The 27,038-nt window shown below is 43.1% G+C and overlaps 2 protein-coding genes across 3 annotated transcripts; both read right to left on the bottom strand.

Moving 5' to 3' along the window:
• Positions 1–51: 51 nt before the first annotated feature.
• ap1g2 (adaptor related protein complex 1 subunit gamma 2) lies at positions 52–15,287 on the bottom strand. The gene is made up of 21 exons (XM_035635682.2): positions 14,205–15,287; positions 12,765–12,889; positions 12,141–12,282; positions 11,676–11,772; positions 11,506–11,582; positions 11,323–11,418; positions 10,488–10,568; positions 9,627–9,725; positions 9,483–9,538; positions 8,791–8,904; positions 8,381–8,521; positions 7,567–7,621; positions 6,886–7,008; positions 6,139–6,228; positions 5,306–5,433; positions 4,125–4,229; positions 3,832–3,979; positions 3,203–3,347; positions 2,810–2,961; positions 1,808–1,906; positions 52–1,478 (listed from the first exon to the last, which is right to left on the bottom strand). The coding sequence occupies exons 1-21, from the start codon at positions 14,406–14,408 to the stop codon at positions 1,383–1,385; spliced, it is 2,373 nt and encodes a 790-aa protein (XP_035491575.2). The 5' UTR covers positions 14,409–15,287; the 3' UTR covers positions 52–1,382.
• A 1,686-nt stretch (positions 15,288–16,973) lies between these two features.
• Positions 16,974–26,460, bottom strand: slc7a8b (solute carrier family 7 member 8b). 2 transcript variants are annotated; one of them, XM_047332311.1, is made up of 12 exons: positions 26,041–26,460; positions 25,545–25,806; positions 23,846–24,050; positions 22,980–23,131; positions 22,299–22,424; positions 21,201–21,354; positions 20,316–20,439; positions 19,865–19,968; positions 19,323–19,419; positions 19,071–19,220; positions 18,287–18,464; positions 16,974–17,556 (listed from the first exon to the last, which is right to left on the bottom strand). In XM_047332311.1, the coding sequence occupies exons 2-12, from the start codon at positions 25,717–25,719 to the stop codon at positions 17,447–17,449; spliced, it is 1,575 nt and encodes a 524-aa protein (XP_047188267.1). In that variant the 5' UTR covers positions 25,720–25,806; positions 26,041–26,460; the 3' UTR covers positions 16,974–17,446. The 2 variants fall into 2 exon arrangements, with proteins under 2 accessions (XP_047188267.1, XP_035491578.1); XM_035635685.2 differs by having other exon boundaries at positions 26,220–26,459.
• Positions 26,461–27,038: the final 578 nt, after the last annotated feature.

The raw sequence follows: 27,038 nt of genomic DNA, 5'->3' as shown, positions 1-27,038 counted from the left end.
ACACGAACGAACGCACACACACACAGAGAGAAAGACACTGAGGCAGATCACTGAGGATTCTGAAAACTTTAAAAAAAATATAAAATGACATGAGACTGAAGATTCAAAGACAATATAAACAGTTGACAAAATACTCCCCCCTGATCTTTTGTCTATTTCAGTTCAGATAGTGATCTGAAATCCATGTGGAGCACATTTTCTTACAGCCAGTCTCCAGAGTTATTACAGAGGTCTGTGATTATGAGACATGGTTTCAAATAACTAAGGTAATACACCATCTTCATCTTGATTGACAGCCCACTTTTTACGTCCTATCACAACAAAGTATTATATTAGAGATTTCCAATATACATTTGCAATTGTGCTTAAACACTAAGATATACCTCATGACCATTAATCTTCTTGTATCACGTCAGTCTCCAGAATAATAAAACGACTCGGTAATGAGCCTGTGTGAATGATTGACATGGAGACAACGGTCAGGGAAAAGCAAGAGTTGCTTGTAAGGGAATGATAAAAATGTGTTTATTTGATGTCAATCCTTACATTTAAAACCATTTCTTAGCCTTCAAAATTAAATATAATTACATTATTCTTTTTTTTCTTTAGAAAATCTCATCTGTTGAGGGGATGGAAGGCACAGGGGAAATTATTAGGAAGTGGATACTCTGAGCTGTTCAGCCAACTGCGGCAGGAGAAGTAGAAAGAACACGAGACGGGTGAATTCGAGACACGTGGCTGTGTTGAAAGTCTTCCGCCCTTCAGATTTATAATTCACGTCCCTGCGTTTCCTAATAGAATCAAGTGTTTTGGATTGAGAGAAGTTCATATTAGTCGCAGTGGCTCATTAGTGTTTAGCTGCTTCTCAACTTAACTGAAGGAGGTTGAGACAAATAAAGGAAAGATGAGATCTCACTGTGTGTTGGAGTATACATGGAGTGTTATATGTGGAAATGATCGAGTGGTGTTTACTGACGCAACAGAAGCCACGTTACAGTATGTTATTATGGACTGAATATAATCAACTGGATGATACTTAACGGATATATATATCAATGGATAGTTGTCACCTACAATCGCCTTGAAAAATACTTCTGTGTTTCACCTGCATATTCCAAAGTTCGTGTCAATAATCGCATTTATACTTCAGCTCCAGGAGAGGGAGGAACCGTGACTCTGTGCGCGAGGCTGTGACTTCCTGTGAAAGAACAGTGTTTTTCAGCCCAAATGAAAAAAAAGAAGAAAGAAAATTGGGTAATAGACAAACAGCAGCCTGGACCGTACTATCAAGGTTTTTTTTTACAGCAAAAGTCGGTGAGGCTGACGCCTGCTGACTCATCCACAGGCTGCTGTCAGAGTCCAGTCGGACTGACTAACTGCTGTCAGAGTCCGGGGAAGGAGTCGATCTGCACTGTGTCCTGATAGGCCGATCCCTGGCTGGTGTTGTAAGATATGCGGATCCTCATCTTCAGGTTCACCTGTAAAGGGGGAAAGACGGATTATAGATGTAATGATGCACCTCGGACGAGCTCGGTTTCTTCTGGGATAAGAGTTAAAAACAAGATATGGAGCTGGCAAAAGGCACAACTTTGAAATAATGGATGTTTTTTTTAAACTGAATGAAACAACAGGTTTGTGGGAGTTGTGTGAGACTTGGAGATGAGGTGTAAAGAATCATTCTAATGCTGCATTTTCATAATGACTAAATATTAAGTACAGAAAGTAACATTCGCTGGAAGCTAATTTAATGTAGTTTCTTCTTACACCTCCGCTGTTAATCGGAGCTTAGCGTCTGAGTCCCACCCACCTTGTTCGGGTTGTTGAGGGCCACCATCTGGGTCACCTTAGCTGCGCCTCGTGCAGGGAGGAAGTCCCCACTGGGGGCCTTCATGTGTAACTGGACACTCTGGAGGGAGATCAAGCACAGCTTTGAAGTCCAAAGCACCGGACACACTCATCTTGTTGTCCAACCCACTGAGCGCATGACACAACTCTTTACACTCTCCCACCAACGGCGCCGAGGCCGAGATGTGACACATGCTGAGCTCATGAGTCCAAATTTCCCCACCGCACAGTCCCACCCACTTGAAGGAATGTCTATTACTAAAAGACTGAGAAACTGCTCATTGAGTTATTATTTTCTGTAAATGTTATAACCCTACACAAAGGTGCTGATTCTCCCCACTGACAGAAAACATCTGGTGGAAAAATGCTTAATAATTTTAGGATGCAGTAAGTAATCTCTATTAATATAGCACCTTTCACAGACACCAGTCACAAAGTGCTTCATGTAATTGTAAATGTAAAATATGATTTAAAATGTGCATTTCATTATTCTGTCAAAAACAATTAAACCTAAAACAAGTACAATTTATAGATATTTGGTTATTTGTATATATAAAATACAAATTTATAACATTATTATTTTACATCTATATGTAGTGTTTTGGTCCATATAAAACTCATAAGTCCTCAATGTTATCTACATTACTGCCACAAAGCGACAGACTGTCGGGAGACAGGAGAGGATGGAGTTGGAGCAAAAGTGTGTTGACAGTTCCAGCTGTTGTTTTTTCAGAACAAACCATGAACCTGACCAGCCAAAACGAAATCTGTCAGAGTTCACACTCCCAAATAAATTTATGAGACAAAAATATATAAATAAATATATATCCATAGTGAAAATAAGTTTGTGTCCAACTGTCTGCACACAGACTTTAAGAGAAATCTTGACTTCTTCAGAATAATGTGTGGTAGCTTATAATGAATTACTGAGCGGAGTGTATCTTTCACTGGTGCTGACACTGACCTTGGGTACAGCAGCCTGCAGGGTGAAGACACTGATGTCCGAGTCGGTGGAGTTGGAGGCTGTGAGCGTGACTGTCATGCCTGAGTCCGACGTTTTCTCACAAATCAGTGTCAAAGACACACCGTCTTTCTCATACACTGGCACTGTGGGAGCTAGTGGGGGAAAAATAAGATATTATAAAAACACTGCATTTCATTTACTTTAATTTGACAAATATTTTGGGAGATTATTTGATTCGCAGCGAGGACGTTTCAGTCTGTAGTTTTGTTTTAGTTAAATTTTTTACCTCTGGCTCTCTTTCAGTCTCTACTAGAGTGTGTGTGTGTGTGTGTGTGTGTGTGTGTGTGTGTGTGTGTGTGTGTGTGTGTGTGTGTGTGTGCGCGTGTGTCAGACCTGGTGCCAGGGGCGTCAGCTCTAACCCTCCCAGTAGATCCAGCAGGTCTCCTCCTGCGGTGCTGGTGCTGTTGGGCAGGCCCAGTGCTGTGCTGGGCTGCAGAGGCTCCTCGGAGCCTCCCAGCAGGTCCAACAGATCACACACCTGAAGGGAACAACGGACAGAAATGGAAACCACGGCCTCTTCATTTGACCCAATAACATAAAGAACGGATGTTAACTAAACCAGAACTGGGCTTAATCTTTTCTTTTTAATTCATAAATCATTTGTAGTGTTTTAACAAAAAAATTCAAATGTCAAATCATTGTCCTTAAACTAGTCAAGACAAAAATAAACACTGGGCAGTGATAATTCTTTCCTGCAGTAGTCTATCCTCACCCCTGTATTTAGTTATCCTGTATGAAACTTGTACAAGTGGCTAAACTGGTTAGCTTAGTATTATTAGAACTTGATTTGCATAAAATGCGAGGTTAGCACACTCCTGTTTGACTTGCACACTGCTGATCATTTTCATGACCACACAGATTCAGATCGTCCACCGAGGGACAGATCACAACAGAAGTCAAATAAGAAGAACAGCAACATATCGTCATATAATATGAATGTATCTCTACTTAACACGGTGTACCTGGTTAGCAGGTTGTTGCGGCAGCAGTGGCCCCGTCTGCTTAACTGCGGCGGGCTGGATCTCCTTCACGGCGTCCCCGGCTGTCTCTCCGTTGGTGTGACCTGAGGAGTTCTTTTCGATGACAGGCATCCTCTCCAGCACTGCTGCCCTGTGGAGAGAAGCAGCGACCTCAGCTTATTATTGACCCATCATCACTTGTGACAATATGAAAGAAGTCAGAATGACTTCAGGTTTTCTGGGAGAAAAAAAAAACCTAGATATTTAAAGAAAAAAGTAAACAAACTGTCACGTACCTCATGTGGTCATACTTTCTGAACAGAGCATTGTATTCGACTGCCCTCTGCTGGAGCTCCACGTCCATACAGCTGCCGTAGATGCTGACAATGCTCCTGATCCGACTGGAGAAGGTAGAACGATAAAGAGACAGAGAGGGAGTTAAGAGACTATTTAGAAAATATTCAGAAGTCATGTCTCTTTCCTTAACAACTCATTGACCTAATCTTAAACATAAAGGCACCGAAAAATTCATAACTATCAATACCTGCCAGCCGTAAGACGTCGACCAGCACAGAAGACACTATAAAGCTGTTTTCAAACATGCGCTGATGTCCGGACATTTTCCTGAACTTTGTAAAATTCTCGTAATGTTGCTCTGGACAGTTTCCTGCCAGCCCCCTAGTAAAATTTCTGGAAAATGTGATCCCATGTGGGATTGCAGCAGGAGCCTCTCCGGAATTTCACAGTAAGCGAGTTGGCACCACCCCTCGTCCAAATGTTACAGACTATCTCATGTGTGACCCAATTTTCCGGACATTTTCTGGAGTTCATGTCTGAACACATCTTAAGAGAGACACAGATTAGCGTGATTAGTACTTGTTGTTCCTCAACAATATAGGTTGTGCTGAAATTCATTTCGAGCTCCTTTGCTTGCATTCAGTGTCCAGTGTAGGGCTGAACGATTTGGGGAAAATATCGAATTGCGATTTTATCTGACTGATATTGCGATTTGATTTGCGCTTATAATTACGCTGGCACACAGAGCAAAGTAGAAACACTGTGTCAGATGTGCTGCATAATGTATACTAATAAATCTCAGCCTTTTGCGATTTGCAAATTGCGCTGTTTCAAATCGCGATTTCAATTTGAAAACGATTAATCGTTCAGCCCTACTCCAGTGTGTTTTAAAGTCTGTAATTATGAGATGAGGTTTCAAACAACGATGGTTATATACCTTCATTTTGTTTGAGATGAGTTTGGCTGTCGTTCCACAACAAAGTGTTATATCAGAGATCTTAAAATTTTTTATTGTGCTTAAACACATCGTCATGCCTTTTTTTTTTTTTTTAAGTAACCATTCAGCCAGGGCTTTTGACCAACAGATCTTTCTGTTACTGTTTTTTAAATACTGTTTGTTTGAAAAAGCGGCCTGTTGTCATGCTTTTAGCTGCGTGCGGTCACGTGCATTGTTTCTTACTCCACGTTCTCAGTGATGCGTGTGCTCAGTTTCATGGTGGCGGTGAGAGCAAAGCCTCTGGTTGCCGGCGATGACATGTGAGACTGCAGAACGGTTTCCAAGGCGTCCAGCGCGTCATCCTCGGTGACCTGAGAAAGAAACGTGTCAGGACGGGGGTTCTGAACACTAAAAATAATGACACCGTTTATAGACCAGTATTCATTTGGTAGATACACGGTTCCAAGATAACACACTTCCTGCATGATAAAAACAAAGAGCACTAGTTGTTGGGGGGTTACAAGAAGGTTATAAGAATGAATTAAGACTCTTGATATTGGACTTTGGCATTGGGCACATTTCCTGACAGATTTTAATCTTCTAAAAGCTAATATGCTAAATCAAAGTACACACACTCATTAGCATATCTGCAGGGAGTTTAGGCTTGATTTACTGTTTTCTTATAATTTACTAGTATATTAATATTTATCAAATGTGTACGTGTGTTTCTCTCTCTCATACACACAAATTATAAAATTGAAAGAAGGGCTGAATTAATAATCCTACTTTGCACACTCATTGCCAGCGTTTATCTGGACTACACTTCCCAGAATTCACCTTTAAATCCCAACACTGCCACTGAAATGTGAGCTCCTACTTGAATTCCACACACAGCACTTTCTTTGTGCTGTGCTGTTTTTCTTGGGGGGGGGGGGAACTACAGTAGCAGGCCCGAAGGTATTTTAAGACTTTAAGTCACGATCTAGGGTTGGATCACTATGTATTTATGCCATAAGTTGATACAGAGCGATAAATTATATGAAATCATGAATCGGTCTTCGTTGTGCGTGTTGTACCTGCGAAGGCTCAGTCTCCTGGCATTCTCCCTTCAGCAGCAGGTCTCCGTACTCTCCTATACACCAGCATGCCACCTGCACCAGGGATGGCTGTACAAACCCACAGAGCATATATGACTTACTACTGATGTTAAACAATGTCACACAGTCACAGTGAAATATAAGCATAAAAGAATTGATCAAGCTCTTGGAAAAATTGGCTCGCTGGTCAGCGTAGCAGTTTGCCGCATTAGAGCGACACTCCCTGACAGGAAGTGCTTGTGGAGGAAGATGGGAAACTGCAGTGCTCTGCACATCGAGCACACGGCTGCCAGTCTGACTCGACTCCAAAAATAAACCCAGTTATATCAGCCAATTTCAGAGTGAAAGCCTCGCTACTCTCACTGCCACAGAGCAAAACCGGCTCTGTCCAGTTAAGACTGACACACTTTCCTCGCAGTCCAACACTTTCATGCATCTATTGAGTTTTTTTGTCTGATATTTGTGTTTCCTGCTGTATGGTTAGTTTGAGTTTTGTTTATTCCACTTTAATAAACCTAAACCTAACCAACTGTACAGATGTTTTAATTTGTGATGACATATAAAATAAAATTGAACTTTTAATTAAAAACGGTTCGCAATTCACAGAAGAGTTTAAGTATTCTATGAATAATAATACTCATATTTTATAATTTTATTAATCGTATGATAAAGGATCCGTTTTGAGCAGCAACCTAGAGAGTCACACACCTACACACTCACACACACCTGAGAGATGTCGGTGAGCAGAGCCCTGTAGAGCTTGTGGACGGTGTAACAGTGCAGCTCAGACGTGTTGGTGATGAGCTGGATCAGGTTGGGGACCGTTTCATCTCTCACGTCGCCCCCTGCCTGGCAGAGTGGGAATCACAATCAAACATATGCACACAAAACGCATTCAAACACACACACACACACACACACACAGCTGGTGCATGTACCGGGGTCGCCCTATATTTCCTACCAGACCCAATGAACTGACTTGGGGGAGGGGTTGTTTCTGTCAGAGCCAATATACAACAGATATTTAGCTAAATGGATTAACCCTTAATTTATGGTCAACCCCCCAACATTTATCTTTCAACACACTTAACTCCCCATCATTCGGGGAGACCACTGCAGAGGATTAGTGCAAGCATTCGCTTTTAAAGTAGTCACGAGGGTTTCATTTATTCTCTTAGCTCGATGGAGGGCAACATGAAAACGTGAGGATTTTAAGAGGGCAACATGGAAAGCATTAGAACAGGATATAAAGACTTTTCAGGACTGCGTGTATGAGAGTGTACACAGAAGGTTTGGAACCCCTGGAATCTGCAGTAGTAACTTAGCGATAACATGTTAAGGACAAGTAGTTGTGTGTGTGAAGCCCATGTCAGTGGCAGCAGGGTGAGTGGCTCGGTCTGTATTTACCGTGGTGAGGACATGCAGGATGGTGTCAATGTGCCAGCGCTGGGAGGGGGCATACCTGACAGAGACACACACACATCTAACTCAGTGGTGCTTGACACACATCTGTACAATACCACCGCTTGTGCACGCACTCACAAGCCCACAAACAGGGAGGTGCATTAAGTGATATAGAGCAGAAACACAGGAGGCTATTGATCGTCACAGTGCCAGCTAAATACACAGGATCTCATTGAGAGTGGAGACAGACACGTACAGTAGATTTCTGGCACAGAGACTTTCATTGTTGCAGCTTATGCACTTAAAGGGGCAGTAGGCGATTTAGGAGATAGCTCGGTTCTCTCTTTCACTGCAGTGGACGGGACTCAAATCCACAGCCTCGGGTGTGGGAGTCTGCGCGCTAACCACAGGGCCAAAAACCCCCAAACGAAAAGTACGTCTCTAGCACGTGTCTCAGGGTGTCGGGGAGTGATGTTTACAGACTGCACACTTTGTTTTTTTTAATTTACAGACCCCAGACTAACCCTAAACCGAAAAAACCCAGATATTTTTCAGCGCACTCGACAGCTAGCGAGGAAATATTTGCAGATTCTTTACAAAACGTATATTGGATCAAAATCGCTTACAGCCCCTTTAAACAGTGAGATCACATATACATCCACAACCCTTCTATTTATTTTTTTTTTAAACCAATGTCAGCTTTAATGCTTTCACATGCACATGAATGTCTGTGTTGCGCGCATGCACAGATACAGTGTACGCACGCGATACAACCGCGCAAGTGCACATCTATGCGTCGGGTGTGCGTGTCCCTCACCTTTCGGCCGCATGGAATATGCCGCTGGCAGCTTGAGCTCTGAGCTCCGGGGGGCAGGAGGAGAGGAAGAGGAGCAGCTCCTTCATCATGGTGCGGATGTTGGAGGCCGACACCAGAGCTAAGGAGAGCTCCAGCGCACGGCTGGAGGGACGGGAGGAGAAGAGCAAGCATGGGAAATACGACAGATACAAACTTTCCCTTTAAAATGAGATGAAACATATAATGTAACTGTGTGTGTATATCAATTTTTCACTTTTCATTCACAAAATTCAGATGAGCACTTGAGTCTGTATTGATACAGCGGAGGTCAGTTGGTTCTCTATTCATCTCAGAATGAACTGATCCCTGAGCAGCTGTTGGGGAAAGCAGGACCTCAAAGGGTCAGGTTTGCTGAGCAAGGTGAACATTACCGCTTGACAGAGGCGTCCTGGTCTTTCAGGCAGTCCACTATGGTTCCCCGGTGGCGCTGAACTGCGTTGTGATCGGTCCCGACGATCCTCTGGAGAGAGGTCATGGCGATGTACCTGGATGCACATGAACAAACAAGCCGAAAATAAAGATGTCACGGTTTTAAGCTCCACACTCTCCATCAGCTAACGACAGGGAACATTTCAAAGTGGTGCACTACCACATAAATAATTCATCTTTCCACTTGAAATGTCTCATGAACCAATCAATTATTTATGTGAGCGCGGGAGAGATGGTATCTAGTCGACCCGTCAGGCGCCCTGCAGGTTAAAACCAGATGGGCCTGCCTTGCCACACGGCCCCTATGGAGACAATAAAACCCCAAGAAACCTGTAACAGGCGTCCTCGCTGTCTGATGAAATATGACTTTGCCTTTAAATTGAGAGATCGGCATAAACAGACAGACAGTAACCTTCTGGTGGCTCTGGAGGAATGAGCTCAGACTGATAACAGCCGGTGGGGAGGTTTCTCTCTATGGCTGCAGGGAGATTGGTGAGTTTGCTGTCTGGCCTTGAGCAAGAGGAAAAGGTCAAACGACCCCAAGAGATAAGTGGAGGACGGAGGGAAGGAGATGGAAAGGGAAAGAGAAAAAAGGAACGAGGGCTGAGAGGAACGAAAGGGAGGCGGCCCTGACCGAATGTTCCTGTCGTTGTTCAGGAGGAATCTTCCCAGGATGTTCACAGCCAGAACCTGCGACACAAAGTGACATGACGCATGTTAGCCTTAGCATGTTAGCCTCAGCTAACACCATTCCCTGTGTATTAATGTGGTCTCTCACCCGGAGGCCGCTCTCTGACTTGATGTCGAGCACAGTGAGAACAGTCTCATACAGCACAGCGTTGCCCACAGTCTTAGTGCTGTCTGTGTTGGTCGCCACCTGTATGGTGAGTCACACACACATGCACCCGCACACACACATCAACACATAAGTCATCATCAATCATGTCTGTAACAGACTATTAAAGATCTTTTTTGAAAAAATAATAATTCAGCTCGTTGCTACCACCAGTTGACAAAGGGAATGAAGTTTTTAAATTAGCGGATTTCAACGCACAGTGAAAGGGGCGGTAAGCGATTTTGGAGAAAAGCTTTTTTCTCTTTTTGTTGATGTGATTTTACTGCTCTGCATGGGCCCCAAACCCACGACCTTGGATACGGGAGTCCAACGCGCTAACGACCAGGCCAACACCACAGAGTTGCAATGCCACCCCCTAGCACATCTCTTAAAGTGTTGAGTGATGTATACAAACTGTACTCGTGTTGTGCGGTGCAGTCTGCACCATTTTTTCCCCCCGATTTACAGAGCCTTGGCTGAGCCGAAACCGCAGATTTTTTTTAGGCGCACACACAGGAACGACTGCGCAACGGACGGTGAGGAAATATTACCCTGATTTTTACAAAACGTGTATTGCTTTAGAATCACTTACTGCACCTTTAAGGGGTCAAGTTCTTCCAGGGGGAAATACTCAGGAACACAGGAATGTGTTTTCCTTGTTCAAGTTAGTTTGGAATAAACCAAAATGACTGGGTATTACGAGCATCATTATCTTGACTTACATCAACAGAAACAAGTTTTAAATAGATGTTTAAGCTCTATATTTCTTTGGAGTTGGAAAAAGGCTGTGTGTGAGTAACAGACCTGAGCGAGTAGGTCGTTCATGGCGTCACTGGCCGTTTCATTGTGGCGACCCAGGATTCTCAGCAACCTCAAAATGCGTACCTGAGGATGGAGGCGGATGAAAGTGAAGAGCTGGACTACAAATTGTTGTGGTTAACTCCAAATCAGCAAAACACAGGAGGACGGATGAGACGAGAAATTAAACAAAAGAAGAAGAAAACACAGACTGTACTCATGTGAGACAGAACTGGAGGTGTGATCGTGTGAATAAAGAAAAAAAAGCTGCTTTCAGACTTTTCCTGAAATTTTCCAATGCTGCATATGAAAACACAAAATGTTGCTCCAGAACTTTTCCTGCCAGCCCATTAGTAAAGTTTCACGAAAATGTCAGTGAGCCCATGTGAGAATATAGCAGGAGAATCTCTGGAAAATTCACAGCGAGCGAGAGGACGTGTCGATGAATGTAAAGTAAAACACTGTCCTGCCTCCTGCTGCTCTACCCAGCGACACAGAATGTTCCGGAAATGTTCCAGTTGTCGTGAACACGTATGACTCGGACAACCTCCTTCTTCGTTCATCATATATGGCAAAGACCGGAAAATATCCGGACTTAAAAAACAGCTCATGTCACATAAGTCAAATTCACCCACCATGAGCTAAACAGTTCCAGGTTTATATCCAGAGGAGTTAAAATGTGTTGGTTTTGCTAATTATTCTGGTAAGTAGTATTGTTCTATAATCAGTGTAATGATGTTGAAGTTTCCTGCAATGCCAATAAATCTTTCATGAAACAAATAACTCTTACATCAGTGTGATATGACAGTTAGTGTATAAGGAGCAAGTGAAACTAACTGACCTGTAGGAAGGGATCGCTGATTCCTGCCACATCGTGCTCTGGAGAATAACCGGAAATCACCAGACCTTTCATGATCTGAACCAGATCGGGCACCGTCTGAGAGACACACGGCACAAACACATTATAACAAACACTGAACTCAACAGATCAGCGTGTGTGTGTGTGTGTGTGTATCCTTCGTACCTTCCTGAAGCGCTCCAGTGCTTCCGGGTTGCGCTCACACAGCTGAGTGATGAGGACCACGGCACCATGTAACACACCTGGGGATATATACGAAGAGGAGAATACTTGGAGGCGGTACGTTTGTGGTGGGGTTTACTGATAAGTCATACACACCGTTAAGATCAACTGACCGTGGTTCTTCTCAGCGAGGAGGGACCGAGCGGCCGGGGCAAAGAGCTCCCCGAGGTCGTGGACCTTTCTCACAATGTGGACAGCACACAAAGCCGCCTGAAGAAAGAGCAGAAGACAGTGGGATCGTGTTTGTTTTACAGCCAACAAGGGATTTGGAAATTAATACTAACTGGTTAGAGTGGTAGATAATAAATCAGATTAACTTTGGAAATTAGCAACATTCCACAATTATGTTGTTTTTAAGGGATGATCAATATTTGATTAAATATAGTCAAAATTAAACAGATGTTACATTTTCACTGAGATCTGTCTTGACCCTGAAGAATGTATTATTCACACTGGATAAATGTACTAGGTTTGCTAGGTCATTCACCTAAACACTTGAGGTAATACTAATATTGTTAAGTGCTGCTGAACAAATAGTAATAACGACATAAAGCATTTATCCCCGTCGAGGTCTCCACCTTCTTCTTGATGTAGGAGTTGGAGGCTCGGAGCAGCCTGTCGATCTCTGGTGCCAGATCTCTGCACATCTCGGCTGAACCCATACAGGCCAGTGTGCAAAGAGCCAGAGACTGGACATACTGGTTGCTGTGAGCCAGGTCACTGAAACACACACGCACACACAGAAAAACATAGATGACAGTGTTATAGAGCCACATGAGTACCCTCATCAAAATTGACTCATCATATTTTTACCCCACAAATTCTTCTTCCTAACTAGAACCTGGTACCCACAAGCCTCTGGGTGTTCCTTGGCTATTGTAGCCTCGGGCCGAGACGAGGAGCAGGTTAAAGAGGTCTGGCAAACTCACTGTTCTTCATTTTCTAACTTGTAGTCTTCAGCCAAAGTGACGCTGCCTCAGGTGACATAACTTGAGGCCATTTATCAAACTTTGCAGAGCTCCGTCTAGAGCCTCAGAAAGGTTTGACACCATTTTTTTCCCCACATCTGCAGCAGTACCCCCCAGGATCTGTTGACACACTCTGATGTATAAAGGCCAAAAACTGATGTATAAATAGAGTATTATATCAGTATTACTAATTTGGTTTCAGTGAGACTTGAGATGGTTCACGTTGGCCCTTACTTCTTGATGGAGTTGGTGATGAGCAGGCTGGCGTCCTGCTTCTCATCCAGCAGCATCATGGCTCCCAGATATCCCACGCGCTTCTCGCTGTAGCGAGGGCTGGCGATCATCCGGACGCACTCCATCTAGCAGGAAGAGCAACGACTCCTTTACACGGGAAGATACAACACACTTACAGTACCGACGTCCCCGAGGGAATATTCTCTGATGGAGGTTTGGCTCGGCTCCAGAGCCGCAGCCTCTGAGGCTGGAAGCGATTCACTGACCCATTTCCTGCGTCTGCCCTTGTGGACTCTAAGACTTTGACTCCCAAAGCTGAAGACTTGGTTTGCGGGAGTTGACCACAGTTCAGTGTTCTGATGATGAGGGAAGTCTGAGTCGTATTTTTGCATATGCACATAGAGGTAACAATACCGAAATATATCTAATATGGTTATATCACGGTTCCTACACATTTTCCATTTCAAAATTCATATACTTTTTCCAGACTCAAATTTCCTTCTCCTCTGTTAATTATTTCAGACCATATTTGACATCCGAGTACAAAAAGCTAGATGTTTATTTAGTAAATTTTAGGATATAAATGAATATTATGAGCTATTGTATATGATATTATTATATAAGTAAATATTATTATGTAAATAAATAGTTTTAAAATCCACCTGTGATCATATTACATTCTGACTGTGTCTGCTGTTACGTTGCACTTCATACACAGAAAGTCACGGTTTCTCCATAAAGTTGATTGTGATGTGCAGGTCGATATTGAAATATTGATACTTCCTATTCTCGAGGTTACCTGTTCTAGGACTGAATCTCATATTAAAAGATTGATATTCCAACTCAGTAATTTTGGGTAAATGTGTATTTTATCATCACCAGTGGTAAACAACAGTACAAAGTAACTATCTACCACCAGGATAATCGAAATAATGCCCGGTTGATAGGTACTACTTTTGTTCCCGCCTGTCATAGTCATATGTGAAGTACGGCTCTGTAGATACAGTAGTGGCGGGTACAGAGAATGTGTAGCTATGGCGACGTTTATCACTGATGGATAGTATTCTAAAATCTTTGGATTTTAGTCTGTTAAGACAAAACACAAATATTCTTCCATACTCTCGTTTTTTCCCCCCTTTTCCTATACTGCATAGGAACCCTGTTATATTTAGCATGTGGACACACCATGCTTCCTTTCTCCTCTACATATTTTAGGTTTCCATCATGTGCCACTACATCATGTACTCTACATCTTGCTGAGCCCACAGATGATGTCAGCCAGGGGATCAGTGCCCGGGGCGGCGCGTGTTGCCAGATTCGGAGAACTCCGGTCCCCTTGTTCCCTCCAGCTGCCAGGAGGGTTTCTTCTCTCTCGCCCTGGCTAAACCCCATTCAACCCAAACGCCATCCCATGACGGGCATTAGCAAAAATCCCCTCACCTGACCAAAGTGAGCCGGGTAGCCCAGCATGTGCACGTAGAGCAGCTTGGCCAGGTTGTGTGATCGCGCCCCGCCGTTGTCCACCTGCCTGAACTGTGCCCGGATGGCGGCACACTCCCTCTGGATGACGCCCCGCTCCTCGCACTGGGTCCGGGCCGACCTGATGGCCCGGATCATCTCTTGCAGGGGTATCGATGGAGACATGGCTCTGTGTGTGTGTGTGTGTGTGTGTGTGTGTGTGTGTGTGTGTGGGGGGGGGGGGGGGGGGGGGGGGGGGGGGGGGGGGGGGGGGGGGGGAGTGAGTGGATGGACGGGTGTGTGGGAGGAGGAGATGTGGGTGTGTTTGGTATGTGTGTATGTGGTGTGGAAATGTTAAAACAGAAATTCTAACTGGAAAAAAAAGAGTGCAGTGTTCCTGGGTATTTCCGCCTCCAGGTGTGTGCGCGAGGTAAACACAACACTGTCTCTGATCTGTAATAAGAAGCTACACTTGTCACTAAAACACGCCGCCTGAGAGTGGATTCCTTACAAAATATGAAATCAAAAAAACAACCAACCCACTTTGAAACCACCTGAACTACGGTACAAGTCTGCAGGACAATGGCTGCTCGTTCCCCGGTGACAGCTTGTTTACACTCATTCACACCTACAGTGATGAATTATATACAGTCACCGTCAAATGTCTACACGTGTGCGACTCGCCGTCGTCGGAGAAACATATTTCAATTGATGAGTCGAAGTAGCGTGCTAGCAACGAGCCTCCCCCCACCCCGCGGCGGCCGGAGCGGGTCAGCGGAGCGAGCTAACCCTGCAGATTGCAGCCGAGCTCCGGAGAGACCAGTCGAGCTAAAAGGGGCTAGCTTAAGTTAGCATGACAGTCGGTCATGCGCGAATGGTTTCGGGTTTTCTAAAATAACAACGTACCTATACACTGTACAGAGTCGCCAGTATTTACATTTAAAAAAAAAGAAAATTAAAAAAAAAAGTAGACCGGTTCAACCGACCCCCCTCCGACACACGGCAGCAGTCAGTTGGCTAGAAACGGCAACACTGGAGCTCCGTCCATTATGATGTCAAGCCGTCCAAAATATTTGCACCACTTCCGGTTACGTTTTCAAAATAAAACTCGACTTGGCTAAAGATTGCATTCAAGACTAATTCAATTAATTATTTAGATTAGCCTTTTAAATGTTTAAGGGAATTGGTTGGGTTGATCCATACAATTGATGTATCACTCACTGAGAGATATTATGTGTAACTTATGAATAGGCCTTTTTCAGAAAGAAAATTTTATAATAATTATGGTTGCATTTCCTGTAGCGGAGCATTCAGGGGTATTAGAGGGTCATCTGTCTAAAGTCCCACAGCAGAACGCCACTCACTGAGAAATGTTTGGCTAAATTATATATATATATATATATATATATATATATATATATATATATATATATATATATATATATATATATATATATATATATATAACTTTTCATTCTTACATATTAAATGTATTTCCTGTTACATGCATTTTCCTACATGGATGTCTAGATTCTCCACACTCTGGGGGCTACGAGAGCAGACATTTTGACTTGTGGTTGGAAAGTGTTACCAGTAACATCATACTGTGTAGCTCTGTTCTAATCAAGTAATGTGACACTGAAGACGTTAAATAGTTAAACGTTATCTGTAATCATCATTAGGTCATTAAACCCCCCAACATTTCCACAATCACCAAGGACCTGTGTCTAGGGTGGTAGCAATGGGCCCCTTTAATGTTATCACCTTTGCGTTTCCGTCCGTGACAAGTCAAAAAAATGTACAGTGGAAAAGGCTAGACGTAAGATCACATAAAATCCCCCAAAGAGGTGGGGGGGAAAAATGTACAAAGCCCCCCTCAAAGCCCAGGTTATCATGTGGTGGTTGATTTATGATCATTTACATAGTTGCTTGGTAAAAATTGGGGAATATAGATTACTGATTGTTTGCCAAGATATAAATTGTCTTATGCAAGAGTTTTGTGGGGACTGGAGCCAACATAATTGATAGTTCCAAGTATATAAACGCATGCAATTGAATATTAGCTAAACTGTTAATAACACTTGAACGGATCACAGCAGCACTGACCTTTATTTTTAAGGCACCCTCATCTCGTTTCCTGTCTTATTAGTGGAGGTGTGACATCTTGACCCACCTAGACCTCTCGTGCCTTCCCGTGACTTCCGCAATTTGATCGGCCCCTCCTCGTGTGCTCCGCCCGTTGTTCCAACAGGTGGATTAAACATTGACGAGGTGCAGCAGGCGGAACGACAACAGTTACCTCTGCAGCGCATGTAGTCCAGTGCAACACAATGCGACTCCCAGCGACAACTATGCTTCACAATATTAAAGAGAAAAGAAATGGTGATACTGTACCAAGCATGTGACAAATTGAAAAAAAATATTCTGGTGATTAAAAATACCTGAGGAAATCACATGATTTTTTTTTTTTTTCAGCTATATGGGGACCATATGCTCAATATGTATCACAGATACACTGGTTTACTTTATGATAGAGAGTGAAGTTAAATGTACAACTGGTTTGTGACTTTCTTCTTGCTTAAGAGCTGCAATGCTTCAGGGCCAAGATTACATGTTCAGACAAAATTCACAATTACCAGTCAGTAATCTAATTCTAGATCTGACAAACTTCTCTAGAGCAAACTCTACCTTATGTGTCCAGATGTTCCCACTCCAATGAGAATAAAAAACAATAAACCGCGACATTTTTTGATTTTAGTACTTCTGTAATGACATAATAACAAACAAAACATAAAGAGGATGAATTCTCTCTATATATACACGCACACACAACTTTGATCACGATTGGTTTATGGAGACACATTAAAATATTTGCCCCAACGCCTCCAGACTCAAATGACAAGCAACACATTGTCCAACACAAACAAAGGGTGATGGTTTAACTTTGGTGGGAAAACAAACCAAACAAAAAGACAGTGATTCTTAAGTTATGTTCAATGCAAGTGATATTTCATCTCAATCAATAACAACTGTGTCCAGAATGAAGGGCAACAAAGTCCAGTGCAGTAAGTCCATATTAGGTGTTAACATTTTCATTCAGTGAATAAATACGCCTGTCTTGCTGGAAATCTTCCACCAGGCGTCTTTTTGTCTTCACCCGCGATCCACATCCGAGTGTGAGGACCCGTCTGTCCACGTGTTCCTTTAACCGTGCAAGGGCCTGATCATTCCTCATCGCCTTCGTCGTCCTTTTGCTGGACGTCGGGCTCCGCGTTGTCCGCCACGTCTGGGTAGACCACTGAGCAGAGCTTTTGGCACAGATGAGTGATTTTACCTGGATACAGGAGAGATCAGGGAAATCATTTTTTATTAGAGAAGATCAAACTGGGTTTACATTTTATGACTACAGACACGTTTACCACCGAGTGGTCTGTCGTCTTTCATCTGAGCCATGATGCGAAAGTCGATTCAGATTAATCATCTCCGTCAAGGAGATTGTGATTTGTTCGCTTTGTTTGTTTGTCAATATATATCAGGAATACTCAAAAAGTTATGGATGGAGTTGCATGAATTTGTTTTTAATCAAAGACAGTGCTCAGCCATGATAAGGGGCGATTAGATTTTGGGAAGGATCCAGAAACATTTTGAAGGATCCTTCAACACTGTGACATACTTGACATTTTGAGTCACATCTCAACACTTGACATTTAGAGTCATATCTTAACAAATTCATAACAAAAAATGATTAGGTCAGAGGGAGAAGGGAAAGCAGCATTTCAGCTGGGGGCTTGTTCTCAGAGCTCTTGTTTTATTTGTTAAAGGATTTTAGATTCCCAATTGTAAAGAGAAACAGGGTCGACCAATGCTTTAAAACTGAGCATGCGCCCTGTAACCTCATAGTGCTCGTGATTAATAAATCATACTGCAGTTCAAATTAAACACAGGCATTTCTAAGATCAAACATTATCTTCAGCTGCTCATGAACAGGTGTAGAAATGTTATAAAACATACGCTTGTGAAGCGGGACCATAATCAAGTCATAAAGCATCAGGATATCGCCTCACCAATAGTAGTATCGAAACACTGCGGCTTCTTTTCCCAGTAGACTCCCAAGAAATACACAGGGACACCGGTCATCATGATGGCCAGTCCGATCCCACAGACCATGGGCTCAGAGTAGAGGGAGAAGACCAGCAGATAGGCCCAGAACAGCAGGTAGATCACCGGCCACACAAGGCTCACCTGCAGGAGGAGGGACAGTTTATCTCATTCCTGTACAGGCACCAGGCTCAACATTTAACTGAGTCGACACTGTTAAGCACTGGATGGGAGAAATTTCAGAAATGTAGGATTAGTAATATATTTGGACCAGTGCAAGAATCATGTGAGTTACAATATTTTTTTATCAAACAGGCAAAATGGCTTGAAGTGCTCCATTTTAAAATTATTCTCTTTCACAGTTTTAATGATTAATGGACTAAGGTGCAAATCTGAACAGGTGAGTTTTCTGTCTGCGACAGATATTATTGATCTTTCACAAGGATTTGGGAAATTAAATCAAAGTTCTACCAGATCAGGTTTGGCCAAATCAAGTATTCTTCGAGCCTTGCAAAGACAGCAGAATATCAAATGCCCTCTCCAAGCACTTTGTTCATTACACCCTACTAACACTAAATATTAACTGAAGCTCCTGACCTGTGTCTGAATGACTGGATGAATTGCACTGCAGCCACATGATTGGCTGAATGGATAATTGCATCCTAGAACAGTGTTTATTATTTTAGTCCTAATGAAAAACTTGTGTTGCTAATATTACAGAGCTGTTAAAAGCCAAACCCAAATCTTTACCTTGATCGGTCTATACAGGTCAGGCTGCTTGATGCGCAGCACAATCTGCCCGGCAACAGTGACGCCATAGAAGAGGTAGTTGACGAAACCCACATAGTTTATGAGGGTGTAAATGTCACTGGTGCACAGCATCAGCAGAGAGGAGACCAACTGGAGGTGGTGAGAGGAGCTAAGTGTTAGTTTATTTTTCACACATGGGCATGACAGAGGGCAAAGTTCACAAAGAACAGTTTTGTGTTGAGCAGGACTCACGGTGAAGGCCAAGGCTGGAATCGGAGTGAAGCGCCTCACATGAATCATGGCCAGCAGACGAGGGAGGTGGCCTTCCCTTGCTCCGGCAAAAAACAGCCTGGGAGACGGAGCCAGAGACAATTTAATCCTGAGAGCAGAGTCAGATTGTGCTTGTGTACCAACATTTCAGGTTTTACAGAAACACAAGTGCAGAAAACGATAAGCAGGGGTGAAAAATAGACCAAATCAGGAGTAAAATGTGCTCAGTACCTCATCTTACCACCCTTTAATATGTTTCTGAAGACAAACAATTTCCCTATCAAACACTTTTCCCTACAATCTGAAATCCAGCTTGAGGCCCGGGAGGAGAGTCTTCAAAGTGCTGAAGCATTGTACTCCAGTTCAGTTTGTTGTTTTCACCCGGAGTAACCAGTTTCTGTGCGCATCTAAACAATGTCAGCATTGGAATGAGACTACTAAAAGAAAAAAAAAAAACATAGCAGCCACTGCAATGAGAAGACAGGTATGACAGAGGGATGGAGGGGAGGGCGGGACTAACTGACCGCGACGACGTGAAGAGAGAGCCATTGACTCCCCCGAAGGTGGAGAGAGCCACAGAGATGGGCATGATCCATGACATCACTCCGAGCAATTTCTCTCCAAATGTCTGGGATACATATAAGTAGTAGTAGTAGTAGTAGTAGTAGTAGTAATAAGAGAGAGAGAGAGAGAGAGAGAGAGAAGGATAAAACATGGACACCGTTGAAACAATCAACAGTGATTCATCAAGAAATTTAAAGACTTGAGCGCAAAAGAATAATAATAAATTTCATTTATAGCACACTTTTCATTGCTAAAAGCAATCTCAAAGTGCTCAGAATGGCAGACTGAGCATTGCAGGCTCATAATGCTTCAATGAGCATGCATCGAATCAGTGTGGTGACTCTAAAAATCTACATTTTAAGAAGACTACAAAACTCAGTGGAGTGTCTGACTGCAGGTCTGTTGTCTCACCACTGCTACAGCATTAGAGGCCAGCAGCTCCTGGGGGCTCATGGCTGTGATGTACGCCACGTTTGCAAACACGTATACAAAGGTGACCACGGGGATGGAGATGGCGATGGCAAGTGGCAGATTCCTGAGGATAAAACACAAGATAAGAGGTTCATGGTTATGATTATTATTAATCATTTCTGTGACTGAAGTTTGGTGTTTTTATAGAAGAATGTCACCGACCTTTGAAAAATAAGTGGGAAGTAATTCGTAAAAGTAGATGGATGGACTTTTCATACGATGCTAGTTTCTTTGTTACTGCATGGTAATACCAAAAGAGTAATGTACATGGTTGTTTGTCATATATATATAAATACATATTTATCATGTAATTTTATCTGTGTGTATCTGATGTGAGTAAACATTGTTTTTTCTCCCCCAGACAAATGAAGCAACCTAGACTTACAGATTAGATAAACTTTGGCAAGTTTGGCAACTGACCAACGAGCGTCATATTTTCCTCTATGCATCTTCCTCGCTCAAAAGTTGAATGAGCCTTAGAATACTACTTATTAGCTTTAATTGTGTATATTGTATACAACTGTATGCCTTGCCTGTAAGCAGCAATGCACAATTATTCATTATGTATTGAATGTTTATGGCCAGTGTTGGTCTTTTTTCCCCATTCTTTGTTGTACTATATGTTGTGTTAATGTGTTTCACATTTTGTCATATCCCTTCATTGTAATATCATCATAAGCCCATTGGAGTTTTAATCTGAAATCCTTAATCCTCCAAATCCTGTTTTAAATCCTCAACTGTGTTGTGTCGTCTTATTTTTGTGCAAATAAACAAAACTCTACAGTCCAAGAACGAAGGTGGGGATTGAAGAAGTGCCCGTGTTACCTGTACGGATCGACCAACTCCTCTGTGACGTAGTTGAGGAAGTTCCAGCCTCCATAAGCAAAAGAGCCTTGCAGGAAGGACAGAGCTATCAGACCAACGTCGTAGTCATGGAAGGTCTCGAAGGCGTGTGCTGGCTCCAGCCAGTAGTAGTGACCTGTGAACAACACAAAGAGAACATCGATCAGATTTCACTGAAATGAAATCCAATGAGGCGTGACCTGCTTTACACAGTCTGAGCAGCAGAGGGCACTGGGCAACTACTTTCTGGTAATGATAAGACAGAGGTTTGATGTTTTTTAAATTTTATTTAGGTTTTTATCCTCACAGTATGAGGAACGGATTATTAAGAATTACATTTGCCAAAATCCTTTTTAGTAAACTCCTATGCAAACATCTTGCAAATAAATTTATTATCCATGTTCCACATTTTAAAAAGGTTTTAGAATTCAGCCCACTTAATGTTCTCATGAAGGCAAACAATGATAAATACCTGATCTGGTCAAGAGATACAGTATAAAAATTTTACTGCATCTGGAGCTTCTATCCCAGACAACGAGGGATTGAGGGGGTAAATCAAATGTGTGTTTGTCACTGGGCCTGGCAGCGTGCGTGTGTGGATGATGAGTGGAATGAAGTGGTACAAAGGGCTGTAATCTCTTTCATGTTGGGATTAAAAATCCTGTGAAAGGCACAAAGGGAACTAATATGATGGTAGCTGGTAGAGTGGCTGCTTCAAAAAAAAATTTCCCCCCTTATTTTTGTCATCGTGTCTCGAGACAATCATCATCCAAAGTGGAGGGATGATGAAATCATTAAGAAATTTAAACATATGTATAATGAAACACTGGATAACTTTAGAACTCTTAATACTACTCAAATGAAAAACTCAGAAGACACCATCACTCTTCAGTTGAATCGATTCAACTGGTGTTAAATAAGTTTTCAAACTTATTAAAAAAAAAAAAATTCAAACTTCTTGAAACTGCAAAAACATGTTGACCATTCCCTCAGAGGGAGACGTGGACAACTGAGAACTGTTAGATCGAGCAAAACTTAACAGATGTTCAAAGAAATCCAAGAAAGAGAAAGCAATACTACCCTTGCAAATTTGGACGACACCCATGATTATGATGAGGCCCAGGGCCAAGAGCTTCCCGGTGGTGAAAACATCTTGTACATAAGTGGCCAGACGCACACTGTAGCAGTTCACCCACGTCAACAACACTGAGGAGTGAGGAAAGACGGACACAACAGTTAGGGAGACGTTTGTTTCACCGACTGGTCAACTTGATGCATAACGTAACGGAAACAACAACAACAAAAAAGAAGGTCAACGTATATAAGTAAATACAAAAACAAAAGAAAGCTAATTTCCTTGGTCGGAAATATTTACTCATTTTTCAAGAGGGTAAGCTTCATACGCACAAGAAATAAAAATAAGTTTTTTTTTCGTCTTGAAACATCAAATATTACTTTGTAAAGTAATGTGTCTAATTTAATGAGTTGGCTTAAGGGCACAATCATGTTAATCATTTTAGAATGACCATGGAACATTCAAGACCTTAGAAGTGAGTTACAGAAAAGCTCATTCTGGTGGGAATGAGGGGGTTCGTGTAGTACACTTGTGAGTGCTGCGTTTGATGTGCGTTCCCTGACAACCAATAATTAAACCAGTCAACTGCAAGTGTCTTTCTTGATGACTTTGACTGAGCTCGTTTTTTTATAAACAGCATCAAAGCAGGTTGGGAAAAAAAGACTAGGTATAATTCCGTCACTCACGCAGGCAGACGGCAGCCAGCAGACGAAGCCCTGTCTCTGGGGGAAGGCAGGAGGGAAAGAGAGGCTGCAGGATGTAGTTGGCGAAGGTGAGAGCAATCACAGCCTGGTTACTGGGGTAGATCACCAACACTGCAATCCACAGACGCAGGAACCTGAGAGACGACACAGGGAGGTTTAATGGGACATGGCAACACACTGCTGTCACACACCAGCAAGCATTCACATCTGAACATCCCCTCCCAGCAAACAAGCAGAGCATTGTGTGTGACAATACCAGACTTGTTATAGAACAGTGTGATGCAAAACAAAAGGAAATTAAGCATATTTGCTAAGAACATTACAGTAATGCACTGGAGCATTGTTGTTAAAGACGAGAGAAATGAGTGGAACTGGGTCAATGACCCTAGGGAAATACAGGCTTTAATTTACAGAGTGTTTGTTGGGAGGAGTATTACAATTTTTATTATTATATGTATTAGATAATTATAAATGTGATCTTTTAGAAAACATAATCCACCTCTAAAAACGTTTCATTTAGTTATTCATTATTCTATGGTGATTCATTTTATTTCTGTCAGTTTCAAATTCCTTCATTGTACAGTACTTTGTTCCCGTTTTGAAAATTCTTATACATTAAACTTGGTTCAATATATACTACAAATATAACATGAATCAAATTGAATTGGGACACCTTTTAAATACAGAAACTCTTGTATCTGCAAATTAAAGTCCCATTGTTTAGTGTTTCCCCGTGTCAAATCTCAGGAGCAGCTATACTAGAAGTCACCAAAACCAAATTTTGTAATTCCTACACATAAGTGCTTAGATCTTATCCTGATAATCAGACCAAAATAGTTTCTTCTCACCCAGCCAGTCCTCCGAAGATGTCTTTAACATAGGAGTAGTCTCCTCCAGACTTTGGGATGGTCACGCCTAATTCTGCATAGCAGAGAGCACCAATGGCTGTGATGACTCCAGTCGTGACCCACACAATCAGGGCCACACCCACTGAGCAGGCATTCTCCAGGACCCCCTTAGGACTCACAAAAATCCCAGATCCAATGATGTTTCCTTTGTAAGTGGAAAAAGGCAGACACAGAAACAGACCGATTGGGAAATGATCAGTATGAAACAGATGTTCTGGAGATTGTAGTCAAAGTTGGACAAAAATAAAATAAAAAGGGAAATACCAACAATATAAAGAAATACAGAAGATGGATATTCGGTTTAAAATGTGCTTATCAACAGTGGAAGAAAAGCTGGAGCTGAATGCCGCCTGGCAAAAAGAAAGATTAACTCAACGAATTACAATTGCTCTTTTTTTAATCAATCCAATTTATTGCACTTTAACTTAAAAATTGAACAGCAGATAGTGGCTGTGTTGAGGCCGACTGCAAGAGGCCCTGTTTCAAATGGTGGCTCCACACCGGCCTGAATGTCTTGCTCGCTGGGTTTGGGGTCCAGCTCATTTTCTTTACCTGTCGTGTCCTGAAACCTCTCACCTAATGCCTGGAGGAGTTTCGCAAACTTTGTGTTTGTACCCAAGGCACAGTTTTACTTTGTCTGGTTCTGGTGCCTGGGCAGCAGCGACAGGTCATCTCCTTCACAGATGATCCTTCTGAGCCGCCGTAGCTTTTAACTCGCTCACCACAAAACTTGCGTGGATAACTCTGCCTCTGTGAAAACACGGCCTTGTGAGAGCTGCTCGTTATGAACTCTGTCCAAGCACACGTGTCCTCGCAACTTGTTCAGTTATGGCTGCGTGTTTCCAGCTGTAATGAGGCCTCTTTAAAAAAAAAATTGACCCATTAGTCCGTACATCACACTGGGGCCAACACAATTCAGGTGCGGCCATTTCATGTCAATGACGCAGCGCCATGTATGTCTGGGAGGTTTCATGTTTGCCAACAGTTCCCTGGAAACATGAGAGCGCCGATGAAAGAGCACCATTCAAGACTCGTGATAACGGAGAGCAGTGAGCATGCCCAGTAAATCGACAAGAAGGAGACTGCGAATACAAATATCTGCATGTGTGCAGTCACTGCGGCTCGATCCAGCTACTTTACACTTTTTAACATGTGCTTAAAAACCTGCAAACATTACTCGGCTGGCTGGGAGCTCAAAATTGGCCCGGGCGTGCCTGTTTTCAAGGCAGATATTTTGACGTGTCACTGTAGGAGAAAGACAGGGGTGACTTCAGGAAATGAATCACTGCTGGGACACACGCGACGTTGAGCTGGGGGCTTCCTCAACGTCGTCAGCAACACCTGAGCTTTTCCTACTGTGGCACGTCAAAATGTCTGCTGTGGAAAAAGGCCTTTTACTCTACATTAAAAGATATATCCGACAAAGACTCCACACCAAACAAAACAGTTGTTGCCCCAACTTAAACAATGCTATACTACATGTAGATTTCTTTTTTTTTTGTTGACAGGGACTTTAAGAGATGCAGTTGGAGGCTTGATGTTTTTTTGTTGTTTTTTTTTAGATCAATGCATAACAGTATGAAGAAGAGCAGCTGATATGAAACGTGGTGATCGGCAGCGGTGCAGTTCGTGCACTCACCCACTATGATGCCACAGGCGCTGAAGAGGCCGATCTGTTTTTTCAGCGCCACGCCGGAGCTTCCACCTGCGTGTGTCCCGGCGGCGCCGGACGGGGACCCGGGCGGCTCCGGGTGACCTCCGCCCCCGCTGCTGCTGCTGCTGCTGCTGCTCCGCTTCCTCGGACCCTCGCTCATCCTCTTCCAGTGTGCCCGCCCCCTCCTCCTCCTCCTCCTCCTCTCCTTAGCGGTTCAGGTGACGGAGGCAGCGTCTGCCGACTTCGCCTACACACGCGTGAAGAAGAAATTCATGTAGTGGTGTTTACTAAAGAAATAAAAGTTGAATTAATAATGAATGTATTTTTTCCACAGACACATTTGACCAGTTGGATGTGTGAACCGGGCTGGAGCGCGTCCTAGCATCAGTAATTGAGAGCGCGACGGCCGGTCACTCCACCTGGAGGGTTCGTCTGTGACCACACACACACTTTGGCGCCATTAGTGGAAGTTAAAACACACCTGACGATGGACTTTGTTCAAGCTGAAATTCATTTGTTTAATGAGTCGAACAAGGGATGAAGGAGTTCCCTTTCCCCCGTAATTGCCAATGAGACCGTTCGAATTCCCTAACGAGCAGGAGCCTCCTCATGACACCGACCTCAACTTGATCAATAAGAACTCGTGAAGCGTCGGCCCACCTGCTCGGCAGCTGCGGTGGACCTGGAATCCCCCCTGAAGGCTCGCCGCTAAGTGCCGGTGGGCTTCATGTCGGCCGTCGCTCCTCTCCGGAGACCGTGATGAGCGGGACAACAAAAGACCGCCCGGCTGACAGCTCCGCGAAATAGAAAAGCCAGCTATATTTCAACCAATGAGCGCGGCTGCGAGTCGTCCCAGGCCCCGCCCCTCTAAGTGTCAAATACACTGCATTTTTCTACTCTGGGTCATGTATATACGCACGAAATGTATCTGATTAAAACAAAACGAGATGACTTGAGTAACGTGATTTTACTCATCATTACCGAATGATAGATATTTATTGGCTTGGGTTGTAGACCATGTTACATCACGTCAACTAATCCGCTCCTCTCCTGCATCTGTGCAAGGACAAGGACCACAATGAGTTGCATGTTCTGGAATATGGCATTCTTGAAATGTTATACTTCTCAGTGACAACTAAATTATATATATGAAAGTGCAGTGTAAGCTTAACCAATTAACTCGTATACACGAGTACGAGTATATTATGACACAACAAAACAGTTAATCCTTAAAACCAAGGTGTTATATTATGATTGTAGACTGACACTAGTTGTGCGTCTGTTAAGTAACTGCAACTTGTACGACGTGCAAAAAGCTGGTGTTATCATTCCTCGCTAGCATGATGCCTCTTATCATGCTTAGCATAGGAGCAGACAGGGCGTGTGTGCTTGTACTCAAACTCACAATGCAGACTGAACGGTACTGTGTTAGAGGGTGACAACAGGGTGACACCTACTGGATACATTGCTGACCCACTA

The sequence above is a fragment of the Scophthalmus maximus genome, chromosome 5, assembly GCF_022379125.1.
Source record: "Scophthalmus maximus strain ysfricsl-2021 chromosome 5, ASM2237912v1, whole genome shotgun sequence".
Taxonomy (NCBI): Eukaryota; Metazoa; Chordata; class Actinopteri; order Pleuronectiformes; family Scophthalmidae; genus Scophthalmus; species Scophthalmus maximus.
The sequence above is the reverse complement of the archived record's forward strand: the minus strand, read 5'-3'. Positions and strand labels throughout refer to the sequence as shown.

Excerpts from the sequence above, each read along its gene's own strand:
- slc7a8b (XM_047332311.1), bottom strand. The coding sequence starts at position 25,719 with ATGAGCGAGGGTCCGAGGAAGCGGAGCAGCAGCAGCAGCAGCAGCAGC. Across the intron at positions 24,051-25,544 it reads CGCCTGTGGCATCATAGTGG|GAAACATCATTGGATCTGGG; the intron begins GTGAGTGCACGA and ends CCACTTACAAAG. Across the intron at positions 19,420-19,864 it reads TCTCTCTTCACGTCGTCGCG|GCTGTTTTTTGCCGGAGCAA; the intron begins GTCAGTTAGTCC and ends TCCGTCTCCCAG.
- ap1g2 (XM_035635682.2), bottom strand. The coding sequence starts at position 14,408 with ATGTCTCCATCGATACCCCTGCAAGAGATGATCCGGGCCATCAGGTCG. Across the intron at positions 11,583-11,675 it reads CCTCGCTGAGAAGAACCACG|GTGTGTTACATGGTGCCGTG; the intron begins GTCAGTTGATCT and ends ATATATCCCCAG. Across the intron at positions 11,419-11,505 it reads CACTGGAGCGCTTCAGGAAG|ACGGTGCCCGATCTGGTTCA; the intron begins GTACGAAGGATA and ends TGTGTCTCTCAG.